General features: G+C 37.9%; 1 protein-coding gene across 2 annotated transcripts in view; it reads right to left on the bottom strand.

Moving 5' to 3' along the window:
• Positions 1 to 25,526, bottom strand: part of TTK (TTK protein kinase) — a gene marked incomplete at both ends in the record, with an annotated part of 34,592 nt that overhangs the window by 1,719 nt on the left and 7,347 nt on the right. Inside the window, 14 exons of one of the 2 annotated variants that reach the window (XM_080934416.1) lie at positions 267 to 364; positions 894 to 978; positions 1,319 to 1,495; positions 4,306 to 4,386; positions 5,805 to 5,929; positions 8,841 to 8,992; positions 9,122 to 9,279; positions 13,622 to 13,714; positions 15,991 to 16,129; positions 17,747 to 17,835; positions 19,493 to 19,641; positions 22,206 to 22,323; positions 23,399 to 23,486; positions 25,392 to 25,486. In XM_080934416.1, coding sequence (XP_080790542.1) covers positions 267 to 364; positions 894 to 978; positions 1,319 to 1,495; positions 4,306 to 4,386; positions 5,805 to 5,929; positions 8,841 to 8,992; positions 9,122 to 9,279; positions 13,622 to 13,714; positions 15,991 to 16,129; positions 17,747 to 17,835; positions 19,493 to 19,641; positions 22,206 to 22,323; positions 23,399 to 23,486; positions 25,392 to 25,486 — 1,647 coding nt within the window. The remainder of the gene's footprint in view (positions 1 to 266; positions 365 to 893; positions 979 to 1,318; positions 1,496 to 4,305; positions 4,387 to 5,804; positions 5,930 to 8,840; positions 8,993 to 9,121; positions 9,280 to 13,621; positions 13,715 to 15,990; positions 16,130 to 17,746; positions 17,836 to 19,492; positions 19,642 to 22,205; positions 22,324 to 23,398; positions 23,487 to 25,391; positions 25,487 to 25,526) is intronic. The other variant, XM_080934417.1, reaches the window with a different exon arrangement.

Raw genomic sequence — 25,526 nt, 5'->3', positions numbered from 1 at the left:
GTCCTTCCATGTGTACTCTAAAGCTGTGCTAAGAATGTTGAGACAGATTAAAATATCAATATTTATTCCAGCTGAAAGCCTAAGAACAATATTAACACAAATCAGAAAGATTGACACTTGTAAAAAACATTCAGTTAAGTAATTGAAGAAATGTATTTTTATCATAGATGTGAACAGTAGGCCAGTTTTCCTTTTGGCTACACATTACATTAAGGCCTAACTCACAGCATTACATTAAAATGGCTGGAATTAATGTAGACACTTACTTTTGCAGCTTTCAAGATGGAGTTTGGAGAATTCAGACCAACAAGTTGACCCAACACATGTCTCATCTCATCAGTGGCTTCCCTAACCATTTGGCTGCCTATAAAAGGAATTTTTAAAAAATGCTGTAAGAGTAATATAAATTCACAAAAAACAAAAAAACAAAAAAAACCACCCCAAGACATTCTGGCCAGGTACATGCCTGTAATTCCAGCCCTTAGGAGGCTGAGGTAAGAGTATTGATCTGAGTTTGGAGGGAAGACCCTGTCTCAAAAAATCAAAACAAACAAACAAAAAAAAAATACATTCTGGAGGTGGGGAAAAGGGATCATGAATCAAGGCCAGCCTAAGGTATAATGGTAAGATTCTGTCCCCCGAAAAACAGTAGCAACAAAAGATATATGTTGTACTTAATATATTGTACACTAACTGACACTCTTGTAATGTATTACAATCTTCTGTGTACAATAGGTAATATTAAGTAACAATGTTAAGAGGCAATGTTATTAACTTTATCTAGCAGATAGGCTATGGGAGACGGGCCAAGTTAGATTTTGGTTTTCTATAGTTAACACACTATTCTTGCATGCTGGTAACCTAGCAAACAGTAACCTTGACAAAAGCAGTACCTGGATGGGGCTGAATTTGAACATATGGATGTGCGAGGAGCTCAGGGATAGATATCCTCTCTTTAGGGTTCCTTACTAAACAGCACTAAAAACAAACAAAAACACAACAAAGAACAAGTTTTTATACTTGATGCCGACAAAGTAACTTTCCAGAGGACATCATACTCCACACATCCTGATCAGACAACGGTAACAAGTTTTCTCCGAATCACTGTTTAGAAATTCCCAAGTGTCCATTAAAAACAAAAACAAAACCCTTTTCACAATAGGCAGGCTTTAAAAACAACTTCTATCAGTAAGTCCTTTCACTAGACCAGTAACATTCAGAATAGTTGAATAATTCCAAACATCCCAACTGCTTCTTTCAAACAAACATTAAATTATGAGACATTATTTTTCTATATTCACATACTATTTAGTGTTACCTTTAGCACATCTCGAAGATCTTTTTCTGAAATCTCAGGAAATTCAATTTCATAACTAGGGTCAATTATGGCGTGTAGTTTAGAGACCTGATTAATGATATGCTGAAATGGTGTTTTCCCGTATGTCATATAGTATAAAATGCACCCCAAGGACCAAACATCACTTCTGGGACTTATCTAAGTAGGAGAAGAAAAGTTGCTTTAATTTAATACAAAGGGTAATATAAAAATATGTTATATGTCTGTAACCTTAATTATACAATAATAGTTAAAACCTCAATGGATATAAAAGATTACGTTTACATGATAAAGCATCCTTTTCCCAATTTTCAATATACTTAATCCCTTTATAGAGAAGAACTTTAAACCCTTGAAAACCTCAACTTATTTTATAGGAAATAAAAGTATTAAACTCTTGGCATCCTGTGAAAACACAATACTAATAAAAACATATCCATAAATTTGAGTTAGTTTGTCCCAGAATGGCTAGGTTTTAACAGCTTTGTATCTGAATTCATACTATGTCTATATATTTTAAAGGTTGCTTAAATTGTACAACACTAATCTCTAGAGTATAAATTATAGAACCATATTGGACAGTTAGGGCAAACCACTTGCCTAGCACACAACAAACCAAAACTCTAAACCCCAAAAGCAAAATAAAATATGGTATATTATTATGGGTATTAAATGGAATTGAACATGGATAACCAGAGAGAAGAGTTTATTTTTCTTTATAGATTATTTATTTATTTTTTAATGTATATTGTGTACAGAGGACCCGAGAGCCCAGGTCCTGTGTAATAATAGCAAATACCCTAAGCTCCTGAGCCATCTCTTCAGTCCAGAAGAGCTTCTGAGTAAACACCAATAAAGACCATTCATTCTCCTGAGCTCAATACTGTCAAATGTTCACTGAGTTAAAATCACACCAGGAATAATAACAACAACAGGAAAACAGAACAAAAAACAAACAGAGACATATTTTCTACAAATAGTAAATCTAGACCAACTGTCACAGAAAGTCAGTGAAGAAAGTGGGGGTTAGAAAAGACACGTACACACTAAAACCTGACTTTAATTTTTTTTTAAACAAAAGGAAGAAGAAACTGCTACCCAATATTAGAAAAAGAGAGCAAAATGTAAGACAGAAAATTATTTGTACTGTGGTAGACAATGTTATCAAGTAAGAAAAAGAGTAAATTACGAAAAAAGAAGAAGGGGAGGAAGAGCTGTATGCATGGGTGTGCTCATGTGTCCCAGAAGAGGGCATTAGATTCCCTGGACTGGACTCACAGGCTATTGTGAACTATCCAACTTGAGTGCTGTGAACTGAATTTGGGTCCTCTGCAAGAGCAGAACTTGCTCTTGACCACTGAGCCATCTCTCGAGCTTCAAGATGAATGTTTGAAACGTTATTGTATCATTAAAAAGTGATGGCACACATCTGAGACCCCAGCATTTGGAAAGCTAAGGCAGGGAATAATGAGACTATATCTCAAAAACTGAGAGGGGGAGAGAGGGGGGAAGGGAAATTTGTTGTTGCATATTAAATCACTGAGTTGACAACTGAAAAATTTATAATCTCTACATATAATTCAAAACCTTAAAAGTAAAAAAGATAAACAAACTGAAATTACAAAACTTAGAATAGGCGTTTAAAATACTATAATAGCCAAAGATGGTAAAAATGTTATCTTTTAAAAAGCAGGGTTCTGTTAAGTCACTGAACCCTCCCTACCCTTCAGGTTCACCTTTCCAAAGGCAGACCATAGGCACGCACCACTACACCTAGCTAAAATAGCAGTTTTAATCAAGTTCAAACACTAAAATCAATCACGATTTAATTTAAGATGGGGAAAAGTAACTAGGGAGACAGCTCAAGAGGCAACACAAGAGCCTTAGGTTCAGTTCTGGGTACTGTCAGTAGTGACTCCATGAAGAACTGCAACAAGTTCATGGTCAGCAAGACTTCAAGGTTAGATCCTGTCAACACCAACAAAACAGTATACACGAAAACAAACACTAACAGACACACACTATAAACTGGAAAGCAAAGGGAAATAGAATTTGTGAATGAAATCAACATTTCATTTGTTTGTGAATAAAAATCTGCTTTTAAGTCCAACAAAACCATGAGAAGTCTAAAGAAAACCTAATCAAAAGGCAGCAAATATAAATCAGAGAGGAAAACAAAAGACAAACAATTATGAAAACAGCTCTCTAAGATAAAATAAGTGGCAAGGGTTTGTGAACCCTGGGCTGGAAGGATCGCTCAGTGGGTAAGCACTTGCCATAAAGTATGAGGGCCTGACTGAATCCTCAGATGCCAATGTAAAAGTCAGACATGGCAACCCAGGAAAAGACAGTGGGAGAAGGCAGAGGAAACCCTGAAGCCTGGCATACACAGCAGCAAACACCAGCAGAAAGATTGTTTCAGGTAAGACAGGCGGTGAGAATGGATACACAGTTACTTTGGGCCCTCTCTATATGTGCTATGACTACTCTCAGAACATAAATGTACACACACACACACACACACACACACACACACACACACACACACACACACACACACACATCTGGACAGAAATAGACATACAAATTTAATGCAAGTAATTTGAAAAACTACCAGAAACTATAGATTCTAGGAATGAAAAGTAAACTTATTTAGCAGTGATCTGGATGCTGAACTGAGAAATTTCTTTCTCTGTTACTCCTTGTTTTCTTTTAAAATACACATCATTCAACAAGTCCACCTCAGTGCAGCAGTGAAGGAAAGATGAGCCTGGGAGTCTGACACATCCCTAATGAGAAAACGGGCCCCTGGGAAGGGACATCAAGGAGGCAAGCAGCACTCACCGAGACGAAAATGACCCATGCACACATCACATAACGAAATGTAAGAAGAAAAGAAGGTGAAGGAAAGGATCTGATCCCAGACAATTCAGAGCTCACTAGTGACAGGTGAGCTCTCTTCCCAGTACCTTGGTCTTGACTTTCCCATTTTCTCTTGAAGAAGACATGTCTCTGATTGTTTCTGGGGCCATGTAGTTAACTGTGCCAACCTATTTACAAATCATAAAGAAATCAATGAGAACATCTTTTTAGATTTGTAGATATGTAAATGTCAAATTCTTAGAAAATTGAATAACTCATGATTTAAATGACAGACTCAAAAAATTCAAATAACTGCCAACAATATAAGAATGTATGTAATGTCACATCACAACTCCAATCAAGTGAGTTGGGTTGGGAATGAACTGGCTCCTTTGGATCACCATGCTTTGTCTGTAACTGTGTTGGAGAACTAGTATTATCTGCTTTTTACAACTGTCTAGACTAATTCTGAACTCTGAGGGATTTGACTAATATTCACTTCCATGTTCAAATAAAGTCAACATATTCTCCCTTCAATAAACCAAGAAACAAATTAATACATGAATAAAAGGAACCAGCTAGTTTCATCTCCCAATATCCTTTGGCCCCATGTGCAGACTGAGATAGGTTGGAAACTAAATCACATAAGAGTTTCTGCAGCTGGGGTTGGAACTAGGACAGCAAAATCCTTTAGTTCTAAGATAACAGAAATGCTAAGATCAGGCCACAGGTAACTTCAGGCTTATGTACAAACACTGCTTACCAGTACTTTTGAAACGAACAATAATGGATGACGTGGAGAAGAATGATTTGAGTGCATGACGTCTACTGATTTATCTGCATCCCTGGGCACAGCATGGTGTGCAGCTGAGCTCACTTTCAGCTCCATGATATTTACCACTGCAAACCTCACTACAAAGCACAGCTGGGCTGCAGAGCTTGTTGCACACACAATCAGAGTTTGGTTGCCAGGGCCCACAGTAGGAGAGAACTGGTTTACCAAAGCCATCCCTTCACCTCCACGACGGAGACGCACACACCTCACACAAATAATAAGTAAAATAGTTCTTTTTAATGTAGCTCAGCGGAACGCTAAGGTATCCCCAGTAAGGCTCCCTTAAAACTTCCCCCCAAATTTAAGCAGTAAGAAAAAGAAACAGGACAATGGAGAACATGAAGCTGCAATTTCTCTTCGTTCTGCCTCAGCTATGAGAAAAATCATTCAAAATTGATAAATATTCTCATCTGGTCCTGAACTACTTTTATAAATTGAATTAATCATGGTTTTTACCATGATCTTTTATAAACATAGTTTTTATTTTTTAAAAAGACTTCAAAAATTTGGAAGACCGTGGTTAGTAAAAATATAATATTGGCAAAATATTTAACAAATAAATAGGAAGTAAACCTTGTAGTAATCAGCCATCATTAAACTCTACGTGGATCTGGGCACTGGGGTGTGTACCTACAATCCCACACCTCGGATGCATAGGCCGCAGGGTCATAAGCTGAAGGCCACTGGTCAGAGCAAAGTCAAGAGCATTCTAGGTTATGTGAAACCCTGGTGCAAAACACTAAAATACAACCAAGACAGCAAAAGTCCTACCTGAGAATCTTTAACAATGCTTGTTGTATCTGGCTGCATTTGGTTTGCAATCCCAAAATCAATTAGCTTTAGCATTCCATCAACTATTAGAAAGTTAGCAGGCTTCAGATCACTATGAACAATGCCTTCAAAAATAAAATCCATTGTTAGATGAAAAAAAAACATTCTATAGACAGAAAAAAAAAAAAGCATTTCATAATCTCTAGGTCAAGTTTATCCTTTCCATTAATAAATACATTGATACTCAGTTATTATACATCTGACGCCTTCTTAAGCAAATGCTGTGGGCCAGGTACCATTCTACAGCACTGCATCGAAAATAAGTGCAATTATCATCATCATTTTAAGGGTGAGGGCACTTGATGCAATCTGAGTTGAAGTAAACCGCCCAGGATTACAGCCTAGCCTGTCAGTGTGTGCTGCACACAGCCCAGGAGAGCACCACAAAGCAGATCTTACTGTCAGTAAGATACAAGGCCTCCCATTATCCCAAAGAATCCTGTTCTCTGACTGGTTCCTGCCTATAAAAGGAGAAGCAGAGGAAACACATTAGATTGAACATGTGTGTCTTAAAGACAAGGTAAAGGCAGAGAAAGGGCCTGGAAAGGACAAGAATGAGCCAAGAGCTAATAGTGAGACAAATATAACAAGAATAGAGCAACTCTCACACAAAGAAAATTCTTTATCATCCTATATTTAGATGTCCAAATCCTCAGGACTTGAAGATAAGAATCATCAATTAACACTGAGGAGGATAAGATTACAATGAACATGTGTGACTTTATGTTTGTTTTCCATATCCTGTATATAACCAGTAATTCTCTATTTATTTGAATTTTTTATTGTATATATTTTATTTACATTTCAAATGTTATCCCATTTCCCACCACCCCCAGACTCCTATCCCATCATCCCTTCCCCCTACTTCTTTGAGGGTGCTCCCCTAACCACCCACCCACCCTATCCAGGCTTCCTGTTCTGACATTCCCCTACACTGGGGCAGCAAGCCTTGGGAGGACCAAGGGCTTCTCCAACTGATGCCCCACAAGGCCATTCTCTGCTACACATGCAGCTGGAGCCATGAGTCTGTCCATGTGTGCTCTTTGGATAGTGGTTGAGTCCCTGGGAGCTCTGGTTGGTTGATATTGTTGTTCTTATGGGGTTGCAAACCCCTTTAGCTCCTTCAATCCTTTCTCTAACTCCTCCATTGGGAACTTCATTCTGAGTTCAATGGTTGGCTGTGAGCATCTGCTTCTGTATTTGTCATGCTCTAGTGGAGCCTCTCAGGAGACAGCCATATCAGGCTCCTGTCAGCATGCACTTCTTGGCATCAGATCTTCAATAACAACCAAACAACAGAAAGTCCACATTCACATGAAAGCTGAACAATGCTCTACTCAATGATAACTTGGTCAAGGAAGAAATAAAGAAATTAAAGACTTTTTAGAATGTAATGAAAATGAAGGCACAACATACCCAAACACAATAAAAGCAGTGCTAAGGGAGGCACTCACAGCTCTGAGTGCCTCCCTTCAAAAAGAAACTGGAGAGAGCATACACTAGCAGCTTGACAGCACACCTGAAAGCTCTAGAACAAAAAGAAGCAAATACACCTAAGAGGAGTAGATGGCAGGAAATAATCAAACTCAGGGCTGAAACCAACCAAGTAGAAACAAACAACAACAACAACAACAAAAAAAAAAAAAAAAAAAAAAAAAAAAAACCTATACACAGACTCAACAAAACCAGGAGCTGGCTCTTTGAGAAAATCAAGATAGTTAAACTCTTAGCCACACTAAGCAGAGGGCACAGGGAGAGTATCCAAATTAACAAAATCAGAAATGAAAGGGGAGACATAACAACAGAAACTGAGGAAGTTAAAAAAAAAAAATCATCAGATCGTACTACAAAAGCCTATCCTCAACAAAATTGGAAAATCTGGATGAAATGGACAATTTTTCTAAACAAATATCAGGTACCAAAGTTAAATCAGGATCAGATAAACTATCTAAATAGTCCCACAAACCCTAAAGAAATAGAAGCAGTTATCAAGTCTTTCAACAACAACAACAACAACAACAAAAGCCCAGGACCAGATGGGTTTAGTGCAGAATTCTATCAAACTTTCATAGAAGACCTAATACGAATACTCTCCAAACTATTCCACAAATTCAAAACAGAAGAAACACTACCCAATTCCTTCTAGGAAGGCACAATTATGCTTACACCTAAACCACACAAAGACCCAACAAAAAAGGAAAACTTCAGACCAGTTTCCCTTTATTAATACTGATGTAAAAATACCCAATAAAATTCTCACAGAGTTCAAGAACACATCAAAATGATCATCTGTCATGATCAAATAGGCCACATCCCAGAGATGCAGGGATGGTTTGATATACAGAAATCCATCAATGTAATCCACTATATAAACAAACTCAAAGGAAAAAACCCACATAATCATCTCACTAGATGCTGAGAAAGCATTTGACAAAATTCAACACCCCTTCATGGTAAAAGTCTTGGAAAGAGCAGGAATTCAAGGCCCATATCTAAATACAATAAAAGCAATATACAGCAAGCCAGTAGCCAACATCAAACTAAAAGGAGAGAAACTTAAAACAATCCCACTAAAATCAGGGACTAGACAAGGCTGCACACTCATCCCTACCTATTCAACATATTACTCGAAGTTCTAGCCAGAGCAATTAGACAACAAAAGGAGGTCAAAGGGATACAAATCGGAGAGGAAGAAGTCAAAACATCACTATTTACAGATGACATGATAGTATACTTGAGTGACCCCAAAAATTTCACCAGAGAACTTTTACAGCTGATAAACAACTTCAGCAAAGTGGCCAGATATAAAATTAACTCAAACAAAGCAGTAGCCTTCCTCTACTCAAAAAATAACCAGTCTTAAGAAATGAGTTTGTGCCTTCACCTCTAAATGAACTTCCAGTTAAGGGTATGTTTCTAAAATGTCATAATTAACAACTATTTTAACTTTATGTATATGAAGAGATTTGAAAATACCATGTTGATGGATCGTGTGTACTGCCTCCAACATGTTTTTCCAGTAGCTCTTGCGTTCCCATGGATTGATGGATTTTTTCTTTTTAAGCCAACTATTCAGGTCAATGTTCCCACATTCCATTACCATGTAGATATACTGCTCTGTGATTTCGCTACAATTAAAGATGAACAGACTCAACAAAACAATAAATGCTCACATTATATCATTAAGGATTTACTCTTTGCCTTAAGAATTATGGCAAGAACAAACTTTTACTTTAAAAATAAAAATGAACCCATACTAATCATAGAGGCGGATGATCTTATCACTGTGTTGCTGTAGTTTGTTCAAATAAGCTATCTCATTGCGGTAGCTGTCAATAGTTTGGCTATCTGCGTCTTCTAGGTTCACGTATTTGATCGCGTTTATCTGTTTCTTCTCATTCAACACCTGAAACACCTACACAGAAAGTAGAGAAAGAGCTTAGAACATGTCTCTCTGTAAACTGGAACAGTACTTTTCCGTTTAACACTAACAGTCTCAGGCTGAGAAAATTCTGAAAGAAATACCGACTTGAACAACTGGAAGTTCTGGGCCTATTTTGACTGTAGAAGTATAAATAAATAAATGTGATAATGAGAAACTAAGCATTCATTTCAGCCCCTATGACAACGGACATTCAAATAACTCAAAGGTACAAACCTCTAAGGTTTTCTACACCAGTTTCTAGGAAAAGCAACTTAAATATGTTGCTATAGTCACAAAATTCTAGAGATATCCTTTTTTAGGGATGTAACATTGAAGAAAAGACATTGGAAAATGATAAGGATGACTAAAGCTGTGAATGAAAGTTCACTCAGGCAATGGTTCCCTTTCATTGTGCATAATATCTACCAGTTCATTTCTTTGATAGAGAATATTTTTTAAACTACAGTAATTGTAAGCCATCATTACATTCATCTGTGGAAAGTAGCATAAGCCATATTTTCAGTTAGGTTGGCAGGAGAATAATGTTCCTATGAATCAATTTCTAAAAGCACCACTAAGTCAAATAACATTCTCAGAGCCCCTACGAGTTCCAGCACACCTCTCACAGAGCCTGTAACATGTACTCACTTGCACCCTTAGACACTCCCCTCTCTGAGACCCGCCTGCTGGTCTTTTCCAAAAGGCATCCTCTTTCCTGTCACTCTTACTCAGTTACTCTCACCCCCACCTTCTTTCTTATGCTTATAACTGAACATTTATCAGGGGAACATGAAGAGGAAAATACTTATGTGCTTCATGTGGTAATATACACACCTGCTTATTTTGGTTTTGTGCTTATGGTTTTGATGTTAGGGATTAAAGCCAGGGCCCTACACCAAAGCCACAGCACCAGCCTATACAGTGGATGTGTATAGCCCAGGCAAACCATCCTGCCTCAGCCTACCAGGTGACAGAAATTATACAGATGGGTATCATAATGTGTGATGTTTTCCTTATTTGCAATAATTTAATGAAATAGCCTGAAGCAAGTCTAGTTGTTAGCTGGCTTAGAGAACTACAATAAAACTTAAAATAAGCCCAATGTCTGTCTCATATATCACAACAAAAAATAGCCTAATAGCCAAGGAAAAAGATTCAGCAAAGGAATCGAGGTCCTATTCACTTCTAGTCACTAGAGCTAATTTCACCAGTCAAACATTGACATCTTGATATTAAGTACAGAGCGGGGCACAAACAACAAAACAGAACGTGGTTAAGAGGGAAGCCTTTAATCTCAGCGCTCAGGAGGAAGACAGAAGCAGAGGTTAGCCTTTGAGAAAGAGAGAAAAAGGAAAAGGAGAGGGTGAGAGGGAGAAGGGGAGAGGGGGAGAGGGCGAGAGAGAGGGAGAGAAGAGGGAGGAAAGTACAGTGAAGACAGGAGAATGGAGAACTTTGGTGACTGGAAGGTGGGAACTGCAGTTTTTGAGTGTGTTGGCCAAAAGGATACTTTAGCAAAGATATCTGGACAGAGATGGGGTGGTGATCCAGCCTGTCATCCCAGCACTGGGAGGCTGAGGCAGGAGAACTGCTGCAAATTCAAGGCCAGCTGATTTATAAAGCAAAACACTGGAAGGGAGGGAGGGAAGGAGTGAAGAGGGAGAAAAGATATAAAGTGGGCAGAAATATGATGACCGACTGAGTGAGCTTATTATTTCTTGTAATAAAGCAAGTAAGATAACAGCTGCTTCAGACAACACGACAACACTAATAAAAATGGACTTTGAAAGTCCCCAAGAGTAAGGACACTGAGGCAAGTATTATTGCCTGCTAAATATGTGTATGAGAGTAAGAGCAGTCAGTAGGATTTTAGCCAAGTAACTGAGAATGAAGTTACTATTTACTGCAACTGGAGACTAGGGAGTAAATGTTTACACATTCTGTGAACACCTGGTAACCAAGAGGAGATGCTGAGCAGTCGAGTTTGGAAAGTTAATCTGGAAATAAGAGGGCTGAACTGGAAATACAAGTTTGGAAACTTTAACCATAAAGACAGCCTTTTTTTCTATAACACTAGAAGAAAACAGCAAAGGAAAGCTTGAGATAGAGGTCAAATCCTGAGGCCGGAGGCAGTGAGTGTATGTGAACTGACACACTACAAGGAGCCAGACAAATGCTGGGAGTGAGCAGTCAGTGAAATCAAAAAGTACACCAAAAACACCATCACTAAGCAAGATTAGGCAGGAGAACAGATGTAAGGGATAGAAGGCAACACTAAGAGCATAATAGACCAGATGCACATAGAGAAAATACATTTAATGCACAGGCAATATTCCCAAAAATTCTGAAGCCAAACCCAAAAATTCATAGAGTAGAAAAAAAATCTATAATAAATTGGAAAATGGACAAATAAAATTATAGCAGAAAATGTCCCAAAGCTGGAGAAAGTAGATATATTCTAAATAGAAGAGGTACAGAGAATGCTTCCCAACATGTCACAGTCAGGGTTACTGTCATAAAAATGGCCATACCACCAAAATTAATTTACAGATTTAAGGTATCTATCAAAATCCCATGGACATTCTTCACAGTACTAGGAAAACAAGACAAAAAAACAAATAAACAAACAAACCCTTGGGAATTTGAATAAAACAGCAAAGCAATCCTAAGGAAAAAAATAACACGTTTGCAGGTATTACAATATTTGAGTTTGCATTAGTCAAACTGTAGGCAAATTGACTACAAGGACATAATGATACTGACAACCAGGTACTGACATAAAAACAAACAGACCAAAGGAACAGAAGACCTAGAAACAAACCAACAAAACCAGTGCCATCTAGTATTTGACAAAGATCTCAAAAGCATGCAGCTCAAAGAAAGGACAACTCACTTAACAGACAGCACTGGCGAGTCTTTCTTTCATCCTGTACAAAAGTCAATTCAGAGTGGAACAAAGACCTTAATTTAAAACCTAAAACATTGAATTTGCTAGAGGAAAGAAGGGAATATACTTCAAGATAGAGGTATAGGCAAGCACTTTCTAAGCCAAAGCATAGGAAATAGCCCCATGAATCAACAAGTGAGACTATATGAAATTAAAAGGTCCTCGAAGATCAAAAGAAACTATAAAGAGATAACCATTTAGAATGGGAGGAAAATTTTAGCTACCTATACTTCAAAAAGGGGACTCTTAGAACTACAAAGAAATGCAAAATAAAATAAGATAAAACATCTAACTGACAAACAGAAATAGTTCTCAAAAGAAGAAACAGGACTTGAGGACCAGCACAGAACACTGCTCTTCCCAAGGACTCATTAGATTCCTAGCACCCACATGGTGGTTAACAACTGTCTGTAACTATAGCTTCAGAGGCTCTAACACCCTCTTCTAGTAGGCAAAAGCTCATTATGTGTAAAATAAGAAAATAAAGAAAAATTACAAAGGAACACAAATGGCCTAAGGCTATTTTTAGATGTGATCAAAGCCCCAGGAAATATATAAACTACTTTGAGATATTGCTTCAACCCAGTCACAATAGATATTATCAAAATGTTGGACAACTGCTGGTAAGGATGTGGTGAAAGATGAACCCCCCATTCACTGCTGCTGTAAACTGGTACAGCCATTATGAAAGTCAGAATGGAGGTTTCTCAATACGGCCCAGCTATATCATCGCAGGTAAATAACCGAAGGACTCATCCTACAACACAGACACTTGGACAGCCACAGTTATTACCAATCTATTCACAACAACAAGAAATGAATCCAGTCTAAATGTTCCTCAATAGATGAATGGATAATGAAAAGTATCTATCTATAACATGATTTTATTCAGTTATAAAGAAAAATGAAAGCTGTAGGGAAAAGGATGGAAATGGAAGGCCATAATGCTATCTAATATCTAACATCATGCACACTAAAGAAAAAAAAATACATTTAAAAATAATCACTCAATAAATTTAGAAAATAATTTAATTCCAGAAGTTTATGTTACTAGAGCATTTTTAAAATGGAAAACCTTGAATAAAACAAAGTCACTATGGAAGATTCTTACTGAATGGCCCCTAAGCACACCAGAAGACACTTCTTCAGTCTCCTTGTGATAACAGTGGTTACTGGGCACTGCAAACCAATGTCTACACGACACAGAGAGACACATGAGGAAAGGCATGATGCTGAGGTCCAGGAGTTGGTCTAAAGAAGGTAAGTCACTCTAGGGGAAGGACAGGAGGACATAAGGCAGCTTTCTGGGTCCAGCACAGCACAGGCTTCTAGAAGACAAAAGAACCCCCATACTTCAAAAGAAAGGTTATTTAGTCATTTGATACTTACCTTACTTGAACCTCCACTGCCTATCTGTTTTAATATGGAATAGATTCTTCCGTTAACTGAAATGCATTCATTCACTGGTGAGGATCCTGAAATCTAAACAATTTAGATCGTAAATATAAGTTTAAAGACCACGTCTAACAAACTAGTTTGCATTAGGTGTAGTGAAATGCTCCCAATTTTGCCTAGCTAGGCTACAAAGGACTCCTGAAAAAAAAAAATCCAAAATAAGAAAAAATGTTAACTCAATTCAGAGACAAACTTCTAAAAGGTCTCCTGTTTAACTGATTTAACTCAATCTGAGTAGAAAATGTAAGAATGTCACTTACCATTCAATAGACAAGCTCATGAGTTACCCATTTCATCTTTCTTTGTGACCAAGGCATAGTGAGCTCTGGTCAATTAGACAACACACATATCAGTGCCTGTCCCTCTCTTCTGCCCTGAGTGAATTGTCCCCAGTAATCTATCAACTGGTGAGTATCGGTTGTACTTGCCTTCCTTCTTATAACTGGGTGGTCTTGCCTGTGTTTATAAAGACTTTAAAATAAAAGGCCTTATTTTCAGACAGTAAAGCTAAAATGAAGAGGTTTTGATTAGCCAGGTAGCCAAATTCAATCAATGAAAATCTGAATAAACTTCACTTTAACTGAGTCATGTTTTAAATCCAAAATGACAGAATTTTTCATGTAATCTTCTATAGAAGCAGACAGATGGATTCTAATGTCCTTATTCTTGGGAGTTAAGTCAGAGTTATCTCTCATGTGTTCTCTTTATTCCTCCTTAAACAGCATTTCTTAGGGAGTAATCCCTTTGACATCCATACCCTGCTGTGGATCCTTTTCAGAACACACTAACACCAGCGAATTCTACTTCAAAACCAGTGTGACATTAGTTCCCTCCAAGAAACTCCTCACTCCCTCTCCACCTGCTCACCGGGATCTTCCAAACTACTAACTAATTAGGTCATTTTACTCTGCTTCTCTGTCCCCACAGGACTTCCGAAACCCAGTGAAACCCTGAGCACAGCTTCCCTTCCCCAGCTCTAGGCCACACCTGACTTCCTTTGCAGTCCCTCCCGGGATGGCCTCCTCTGGAGCCCTTTCCAGTCACTTTTGTACTGCCTTCTAGATTTTAACCAGAACAGCACCAATAGCAGTAAAAGGGCAATGAACACATCTTGAGTCAACATTACTCTCTCCCTTTGGAGAAAGGATCTTTCTATTTAATTCTAGATGCCCTGAAACCCACTATGAAAACCAAGCTGACCTCAAACTCACAGAAATCCTCCTGCCTCTGTTTCCTGAGGGCTGTGTGCCACCATGCCAGGCTTTTTCCTTTCACTTTGTAACTTCTTATATAATTTCCAGTGTCTACTGTCATATCTTTCCATAGCAGGTATTATATGAGCTATTGTCAGGGAAGCTTTAGTTCATCCTTTTATATAATGGCAAGAGATATATAACCCAAATTTTCCCTTTTTGACCATTTTTAAGTCCAGCTCCGTGTATTAGGTACACTGGTCACTATGGACACACCATCACTCTCCATCTTCAGAGTGTTTTGTAATCACCAAATCCTGAAACGCTTTACCATTCCCAGTAACAACTCCCCAGTTCCTCCCTCCCAGGAATGCAATTACTCTTCCACTTTCTGTCAATTATTTTTATCAGCTGTCTTAACAGACTGATCACCCTTTTGGCTATTTCACTTAAATAACAACAGCAGTTAACATTTATCAACGTTTAAGTGTCAGGCCACGCTTCGATTTAAGTTACACATATAATTAACATAGCCTTCACAATGATTCTAATAGGAGGTAGTGTTATTTCTCCATTTTAAGCATGATGAAATGGGTACAAAGAGTTCTTGTAACGTGCCAAAGATCACACAGCTGGTGAAGAGTAAGGTCAAGAATCACGTCCATGAGGTTGGCCCATTAGACCCATGTTCACACTGTGCTCAAGAGTACTATGCAATAATTTCAGTGAGTTGGTACCTCGGTTTTTGTCAAATGGTAAGTCATATGTCATCAAAATCTTTGTTAATTTATAACAATTATAATACATTTTAAGTATCTCATATTGCTATTCCGACTATACAGAAAATTCACTTTTCCAAACGAATTACATACTAACAAAGGAAATGAAGCTGCTCACAAGTAAAAAGTAAGCTCCTCTATGAGAGGAGGTTTATTGAACATTTAAACGGAATTCTTGAGCCCACCCACTGAGAGCGTATGGGAGACACACCCTTATCAAAATGTCAGAAACGTTTCCTAAGGGAAGGTTCTGAAGACCTGATACTGTGAGAGCAAATCTATGAAACTGACTGCACCTTAAATATACCACCCCAAACCACACACATCGAACCTGTAAGTTTTGAAGAGGAGTGCTGAGCCCTTGCTGCTGCTGCTGCTGCGGCTGCGGCTGGAGGCGGGCAAGCTGGCTGAAAGGTGTCGAGGATGGGCAGGTAGGTGGAAAATCATTCTTTATAACTGGAGTCTTAAAACTAGAAAAGATTTTTATTTTCTTTAATATAACATATTTAAAAATTGAAAGGGAAAAAAATTTAAGCCTTCATGCACTGTAAAAAGATCACATAAACCTAAACTTCCCATATTTGATTTTCTTAAGAGCTGATATTTACATGTTTGACTTATATCATAATCAGGTAGTTAATTTGGGGAAAATTGTTGCAAAATCAAATTTTTTATCTCCTAACAAGAAATCCTTGTTAATAAAATAAGATGGAATTAAAAATATGAAGCAAGGAGAATTTTATAACAATGTTCAGCTTATAACTGACCATAGATTTTTAGAATTGTTTTTAAACATTGTTCTATGGTAGTCTGTGAGAAATAACTTAAGAGCCAATTATGACAGCAGATGAGTTTGGTCTTCCCGTTTGTGTGTGTTCAGCACACATTCATACTTTGCTTCCTTTGATTGCTAATGTATCTTCAATATTGGTAGCAGTAGTTGGCAAACAACAATAACAGAAACCTTAAAAAATACTAACAGTAACTAATCTGGGGCTAGAAAGATGGCTCAGTGGGTAAGAGCACCTATTGTGCAAGCATCAAGACCGGAGTCAGAATCCCTGACCCCATGTAAAACGTTGGCACGGCCATGTGCAGACCTGTAACCTGCTGGGGTCAGAGGCACAAGCACTGCTAAGGCTTGCTAGCTGCCAAGTCTAGCTCCAGAGTCTATGAGAGTCTGTCTAGTTGCAGACCCTTCCAGCCTCAGGCATCTGCATCTGCATATATAAGTGAGCATGTGGAACAGGCACATAAATATCTTAAGAAATGTATTATTAATTTAGCTAGCAATCATTCTTTCAAATAACCACATGTAATAAGATGATGAAATGATAGCATTGCATTAAATTGATAAGATTCTGGTTATAAATAAGATAGTTCTAATTAGGATAAAAAAAATGACATTCTGAAAATAGAAAGCCAAAGGCACTGGAGTTATATTTCCCTTAAAACATTCAAAATATAGCCATATAGCCAATGGCTAAAGGTTATTATATATTCTTTTCTTTGAAGTGTCACTCATTTCTTTTGCAATATCTTTTATGTTTCCTTTTTATCAGCACTGATCACCCAATTTCTTCACACACCTCTCGTTCCTGTCCTTGGTCCTGTATGTCTGAATACTTTCCAAACTATGTGAATTATACATTTGATCTCATTCAGAGGTCATCCCATTGCAATTACTACTTCATACATGGAAATATCTATCTATCCTGCTCCATTCTAAGAATGCTAATTTCCTTTAAAGTATTTCTAAGTCAAAGAAGCATACATGGTCACAGACTGCACACTTGGATTTCCAAGCTGTAAGACTATAATATGACAAAGAGTACTTTTACAACAGTCCTTAAGAACAGAATAGTTAGTTATACATCAAGACAATATATATGTAATTGTAATTTGCTTTTCCCTTTGGATTTTACAGATGCCAAAAACTGATGCTGAGGAAAAAAAAAAAAACAAAAAACGTATTTTCCAAGTCTCTAAATAAGAGAGCAGAATCAACCCAATACAGTTTGGTCTGAAAGCTTGTCTTATTTCTATTTATCACCATGCATTCTGAGCTCAGTGCAAAAAGTAATTACCATTTCATGTAATCATCCAAGGAACTGCTACTAGGTGTCTCACAAACAGACTTTGGATCAATCCATTTAGGAACTGATATGGGTGGTGACTGCTTGGAAACAGAAAAGGCAAGTTGCTCAACAGTGGTAGATTTCTGCTAAAAGAAAATTTAAAATTCCATTAGTTAAAGAACTAGACATTTAGCAGTTTAACAAATATAACCTCTGAATAATAAAAATAGAAAAAGCAAAGCTGTCTTAGTTTGACTTTCCATTGCACTGATGACACCATGGCTCATAAAGTTTCAGAGGCTGAGTCCATTATCATCATGGTGGGAAGTATGGCATCCTGCAGGCAGACTTGGTGCTGGAGGAGTCAAGAGCTCTACATCTTGATTTGAAAACCGCAAGAAGGAGATTCCCTTCTGCAGGAAGCCAGGGGAAGGTCTCTTCCACACTGGGTGGAGCTTGAGCATGGAATCTCAAAGCCCACCCTCACAGTGACACTCTTCCTCCAATAAAACCACACCCACTCCAACCAGGCCACACCTCCTAATAGAATTTCCCATTGACCAAGCATATTTAAACCACCACAAAAGCAGACTACAATAGTGTGTTTGCATATGTGCATACAGGTGTCACAGAGGTCAACTTAGGGTACTGTGTTTTAAGCAAGTCTCTACGTTGGACCTGAGGATCACAGACAATGCTAGGTTGGGCTGGCAGACCAGTGAGCGCTCCAGACCTGCCAGTCCCCAACTCCATGGTGCTGGTGAGGAAGTTGCCACTACCCCGGCCTTTCCCACTGATGCTCATTCTCTAACTCAGGGCCTCAGGCTTATACAATACTTTACTAAGCTATCTTCCCCAGCCCAACTTTTAGTTAAATTTTAGTACTGTTCTTTTATTCCAAACTTAATACTAACAGACTCTACTCAAACTGGTTGTATCATCAGGAAGACATACAATGTATTTAACAAAACAAGACCCAGCATCTTCCTTGTATCAGTGTTAAATTTTTATAAAATGTCCCACCAACTATGAACATAATTTCCATTTCTATGATTTTGCCTATTTGGAACATCTCACATTAGGTCACAGAACCATGGCCTCCTGTGTACAGTTCTTATACTTAGCAATTTTTAAGCTTCATTTAGGTTAGAGTGTATATCAGCATTTCAATGATTTATTAGTAATACTTCATTATATAGATGTATATATATGTATCACATAATATAGATAATACTTTTGCCACAGTTATATACATTCTACTTTGAATAATACTCATTTCCACATTATTTTCATGAATATATGTATTCAGTTCTCTGAACTATAAATCTATTGTAGGACTAGAGAAAGAGCTCAAGGGTTAGAAAATTATATTACTCTGGGTTCCATGACTGTCACCCATACTGGGCAGTTCTCAACCACTTGTAACTGTACTCTAGGAAGTCCAATTCCTCTGGCCTCCACAGGCACCTGCACATACCCACACACATTCAAAAAACAACCAAACAAAAAACCTACACTCTATTAGTACTGATGAAAACAAAATTTATCCTGACATGTGCTCTTAGCATCCTACAGGTGCTACTACTTATCACAGTATTCTGGGGAAAAAATAAAGAAATCTTGTAAATAAACTATCTCACTAAATAGGGCCTCTCATTGCCTTAGCACTTCAATATGAAATACCCAACATACCCATCAAACCTGAGACACAAGTTAGTAAAGACAGTAATGTAATTTAAGTGAACAGAACACCACCTCTTTATCAGCCTTTGGGGTTACATCTGGAACGTGCCACTGGTGTCCAAAGGCAGCAGAGTTCTGGACCACACACTCTGGCTTTCTGGCTGACTGCCACTGCTTGTGCCTTCTTTCTGGAATCTCTGGTTCTTGACGCACTTTAGTTTCTAAAATTTTGTTATCATTAAAAATTAATATTTGATGATAATAATTAAGAACAGGTGTGGTGGCATTGACCTGTAGCCTCAGAGGTAGGAAAGGATCGCTTGAACCAGGGAATCTGAAACCAGCGTGGGCAGTACAGTAAGACCCCACCTCAAAACAAAATAAGCCTCAAATAAACAAGCAAGATTAAGCAATAGGAATGTGGTATGAACTATGCTTTATTTTTACTCTGAAAATAACAGAAGTTACTAAAGTGATGGAAGGAAGGAGTCAGGCTTACAAATGGCAAGGCACTAACCTCCCTAAATAGTTTTAAAAGTTTCACCAGAGACCATTCTAGACTTATGTACTTCTGTTTTTTAATAAGTAAATTAAAAAATTTTAAGTGTGGAAATTATAAACTCAAACTAATTAAGAAAAGCTAACTTACCACTTTTCTTAGACCTCCATTTTAAGATACAGATTTTATTCTACACTAACTTATAACTGCCTGTCTTAAAAGCCTATAAACAGGGCTGGAGAGATGGCTCAGTGGTTAAGAGCACTGACTGCTTTTCCAGAGGTCCTGAGTTCAATTTAAAAAATTGTACATCATGTACAAAAATTCTGTACAGTAAAGGGCACCCCCTGCAACACCAAAAACTGTCAGTTATCCTCAACTAAATTTACCACACATACCCAGGAGCTCTAGAGAACAGGCTTCTTGATGTAGTATATTACTGAACATATGCCAAGCTAGTGGGCTGGAAGGCTGAAAATGAAAATTTGTCTCAGATGTCTTTATAGGCTCAACTGCTTCTCAATCAAACTTCAGGTTTCCAAAGAATGAAAACTAATACATAGAACCTGCTATTTTTATGGAAATTCAGAATCTTAATATTTTATCTTATCATATCTACTTATGTTCATATCAAGCTCAAGAAAAATTGAACCTAAAGATGATAAAATTCCCCAGTCTATAAATATTTAGGATACTCCCATAAACCTAGTTTAAAATAACAGAAAGTATAAAGGCAAAGGCTAGGAGGTCAGAATGCACAGAAATTTAGAATTCTATTTCATCAAATTAGCTATCAAATGAATACTATTAACAGGCATATTTGATAAAGGTGACTTTTCCTAATGGTATAAAAAAAATGACAAGAAAACATGAAATACATTTCCCAAGAATACCAAGATTAGAATCTGTTCCCAGTCAGTATCAAGGCAAAGAATAAAACACCATTCTGTGAATGAAACACCAGTTGGCACAGAAGTTTTCCTTGGCACTGGGTATCCAGGATTAAAATCATGAAAGCACCAGGCAAACATCAGAGCTGGCCTTACCTGGCTTCAGAGTCTGTCCTCAGGAGAGCATTGGCACACACTCAAAGTCCCTGATAAACCCCAGCCCTGCCCGGAGAGCAGCTGCTTCCTTTGAAGGTCTCAAACCATGAGGTGTAGGCACATCACGGCCTTCCAGCCTCAGAACAGCCTGCTTCTCAGTTACTCTTTAGCCTAAGCCATTCCCTCCAGCTGAGGGCTTCTACTATGAGTCCCCACTTAAATGCTAATGGGTTTTCAAATTTCTTCTCTTTCAAATATTTTTCCATAGTTTCCCTAATCTAAATGAGATTCCTAAGCTTTTCCCTCTCCTAAATTCTCAGAGCATTTTGCTTGCATCTCACCTAACAATCTTTACATTTTATCCCACATTAGGTGTTATCTATTTTATGTACATCCCATAAATGACTTTCAATTTTGGAACCCTGTTGCTAAAATTATTGGGTCCCTAGAACATTTATAGTACCTATATAGTGAAAAGCCGAAGTTTGATTTAAAATAAAAATGAGTGGACTGTGGCAAAAATTACTGTCAAACCAACTAAGAAAAATAACCCAGTTCCATATATTGTCCCTCTTCTTTTTATATGCCCTTTAAGAAAATGGCTTCCTCGCCTATACTTTTCATGCATTCTGTAAAAAAGTTAAAGTGGAAAATAAAGGCCGACAAAATTTTACATCACAATTAGGTCATTATCTGTTGTCTTAAGCTATGTGGATTGTGTATGATATATGTGCACATTTGTGTGTGTGAGCACATAGAAGTCAGAGAAAAACCTCAGCAACCAGTTCTTGCTTCCATTTTGTTCGAGACAGCCTCTTATTACGTGCTGTGTGCATCAGAAGTGATGGCCTGTGAGCTTTGGGGGACTCTCCTGTCCCTGCCATCTTACCACAGGAGTGTGGGGTTACAGACCTGACTACCAAGTCCAAGTTCAGCTTTATGTGGGTTTTGGAGATCTGAACTGGGGCCCTCATGCATATACAGCAAGTGCTTTACCCACCGAATCATCTCCCTGGTGTATGTGTGCGTGTGCATGTGTGTGTGTGTGTGTGTGTGTGTGTGTTACTCTTTGCGTTTCAAACATACAGAATGAGTTTCAGTCATTTCCATGCCACAGTTATCTTCTCTTATTGACCCCCCACAGAAGCCCCTTTTTTTTCCAAGTCTCCCTCTGACTTTCTTTTTTTTTCCCTGTCAGCAGCCCAGTGAGTTTAATCAGGTTGACTACATGAGCACTTACCTTCTAATTTTGTTAGACTTGAATCTGTTTTGTTCTTCAAGGTTACTAAATCAGACATAAGTTCAGAGCTCTTTTCACTGGACACCAGAGAGTCTTTCAAATGGCTAGCTTGAATGGGCTACACAGAAAGCACAGCAAGATTTCCAATAAGATAATGTTCTATAAATAGCAGTAGTACTAACTGGTCTTAATTGTTCAATACAACACAAGTTTTATCTATGTGAAAAGACTGCTTGCAAACTATCTCATTTTATAGGCTCACAAACTCCCAGAAGGTCATAACCATTAACTTGACAAATTTGCTTTAAGTGGACAAATTAATTGCTACACTATACTTCACTCAAAAAAGAAAGTGTTAGAAAATTTGGATCCAACACAGACTAAAACCTGATGATAAAATGTAAGTATCTTATTTACATGATTCTATTTTTTAGTTAGTATATGCTTATGGATTTTGCAGTGCTAGGAATTGAACTCAGAGCCTCTCCTATGATAGTTATGTGATCTACCACAGAACCAAATCCTGTCCCGATTGTAGTATATTACCAAAATAATAGCATTTGTTAAAGCTGGCATTTATGTAACCTCAAGGTAGTAGTTATTATAAATTGAGAGTAGAATTTTTGATACAATTAAGTACTATTCCCTAAAAGTAGAGAAAAATATTATTTTAAAGCACAAAAGCCTGTAATGTTGAAAATTCACACTACGATACCAGGGATTTAAACAAAGTATACCAAGAATATTAGAGTCCCTACGACTTGCTGCATCTGGAACTAGTCACTTCCTGTGTAAAGCTGACAAAGGTGGGGGCACAGCAGATGAACTTTAATACTTATGTTCCCACCTCGGCACCAATACATGCCCCGGGCTTAAAGATCCTTGGTCAAAACCGGGTCAGTAAACAAAGCCTGGGAAATAGCTCCCATGCTGAGTCTCAGACCCAAGCCTACTGATCCATGTAAACACAGGCCTAATCAATGTTCCTCATGTTCTTCTAATACTTGCGCTAAGACCTTAATCTTTGAGAAACAGCACAGGAGTTCTGTGCCACCTCTCAGCAGTGGTCTCAGAGTTCTTGTGGCCTCACCAACACTTTGGAGACAGATAAACACTAGATTCTTTCCCGAAAGAAAGCTCTATGAGTTCCAGACCAAGAACCTTTGCTTCACATACATTTAAAAATGTAATACCTTTAAACCTCTCAATTCATAGGAATCATTTCCACTTGATTTGGATGCAGGCATAATCGATTCTCGGTATTCTGATCCAGACACCTTTCTATTACTCATGAGACAAAAAGATTTTAACAGTTAACATGAAATTGTTTCATTCTTCGTTTTAAAACTGCCTTTTAATACACATAACTAGTACATATACACTTTGAATTGGAAGCATCTCTTTAAAAGTGAGATTGTAACGCAAAGGTGACTATGCTTAAAAATAAGGTGCTGAGCAATGACAAACTGATGAAGAGATAGCTGCCTGCCAGTGTCTTCATTGCCTAACAAGTTACAGTTGGAGCGAAGATAAGAATGTGGGAAAGGAAAAGTATGCAGATAAAACGAGTTCAGGCTGCACAGAGACGAAGGATAAGAACATGCAATGAACTGTCACATGGACCTCTACAGTCCAGCATACGGTCGTCATTAAAAGCATCAAGAACCTTGAGAGATGGGAGCACTTAAAACAACACATTTTAAGAGTGGGAGAAAAATCTCTTTTGCTTTATCTAAGTATTTAAAATGAAGGTCCAAGGTAACAGAAATATGTAACTTAAATGCAAATATCCTTTTAACCATCAATATTTATCTGAAACCTAAATAGAATAGGACTTCAATTACTGAGGGCACCAACTAAATAGTTTGTTTCTCAATTTAATAGCACATACAACCATATCAAGCACATTTCTATTTCTTATTTGGGAACAGACACTCAAATTGAGAGTAGGGGAATATATTGGATAAGAATACTTTGGTACTGAGCCCATTTATTTTATCTGTCTATCTACAAACACACACACATATATATCATATATAAACATAATATATATAAAACAGACAAACAGACAGACACACTGCCTACTATATGGCCAGGGTGATCTCAGCAACCCTTTGATCTAAAAAATTTTCCTGGTTCAGCCACCCTGCTCAGACTGCCCCACTCACTCAGCAGCCAATTAACTTATCCATATATATATATGTATATATATGCTTAGGGATTGAGCCCAGCACATCACACGTTATTATGTATTCTACCAGAGCTATGCTCCCGGCCTCTATCCCACTTCTTGAAGCCCGGAGCTCTGAAACAATGTATGAGTCCATCATCATTCCCACCAATAGCTAGCCAGCACCCTTTTTAAAAAGTATAGAATAGTTTATTCAGAGCATGGTGAGGAGAGTTGAGAGGGTAGTAGAGAGACACAGAAGTAGAGGCTGGCTATGAGCACATAAAGAGAGGAGGGAAGGATATGGGGAGAGAGTGCAAGCGGGAAGGCAAGAGCAAGATCAGCTAGCCAGCACCTATCATTCCTGCTGTAATGATTCTCTCACACTATGGTAAGCACTGCACGGACATCCTACTATTAATAAATGCTCAGTGACACAAGTTCCACTCTCCGTAGCATCTACACATGTTCACTTGTAATTTTGCAATGTATCTCCTCATTTAATAGTTCCTTCAATCAATACTTTAATGAGGGAACTGAAGTAGTCTCCTTCTGTTCAATGTGTCCCTGACGACATTCAGAGATTCACTTTAGGCGGGCATGGTGGTGCACATCAGCAGATCCAGCATCAGAGACAGAAGCAAGAGGACTACCAGACATTTTGGAAGAACACATCTCAAAGAACAAAAATAAACCAAAACGAAACCCAGTAACTTCAATACCAAAGAAAGATTTAATTATGCCAAGCACGCTGAACAAACACCCATACTTGCAGGAGGACAGATTATGGCTGGGGTACAGAGTTTAAGGCCAGCCTAGGAAAATGAGCGAAATCCGTCTCAAATATAAAAACAATAAAGAGATGGACATGGATGAATGTCAATGGCAGAAGACCTGCATAGATACGGCCCTAAAATAATTAATTAATCCTATTACTATTACTGAGTAAAAAAGGAAGATATTCTGACAACAATCTTTATATGCAAATGAATTTTAAAACCCCGACTCAAACATACCTTTTTGTAAACTGAGGCACAGCTGAACCATCTGTCTTCACATAGTAATCTGGGCTATTTAGAAGATTAACTGGGACTCTTCCAAAGGGGCATGACTAGAAATGATTTGGAAGATTAAGTAAAAAACTGGGACAC

Source organism: Micromys minutus, assembly GCF_963924665.1.
Source record: "Micromys minutus genome assembly, chromosome: 21".
In the NCBI taxonomy this organism is placed as follows: domain Eukaryota; kingdom Metazoa; phylum Chordata; class Mammalia; order Rodentia; family Muridae; genus Micromys; species Micromys minutus.
This window is presented reverse-complemented; position numbering and strand designations above follow the sequence as displayed.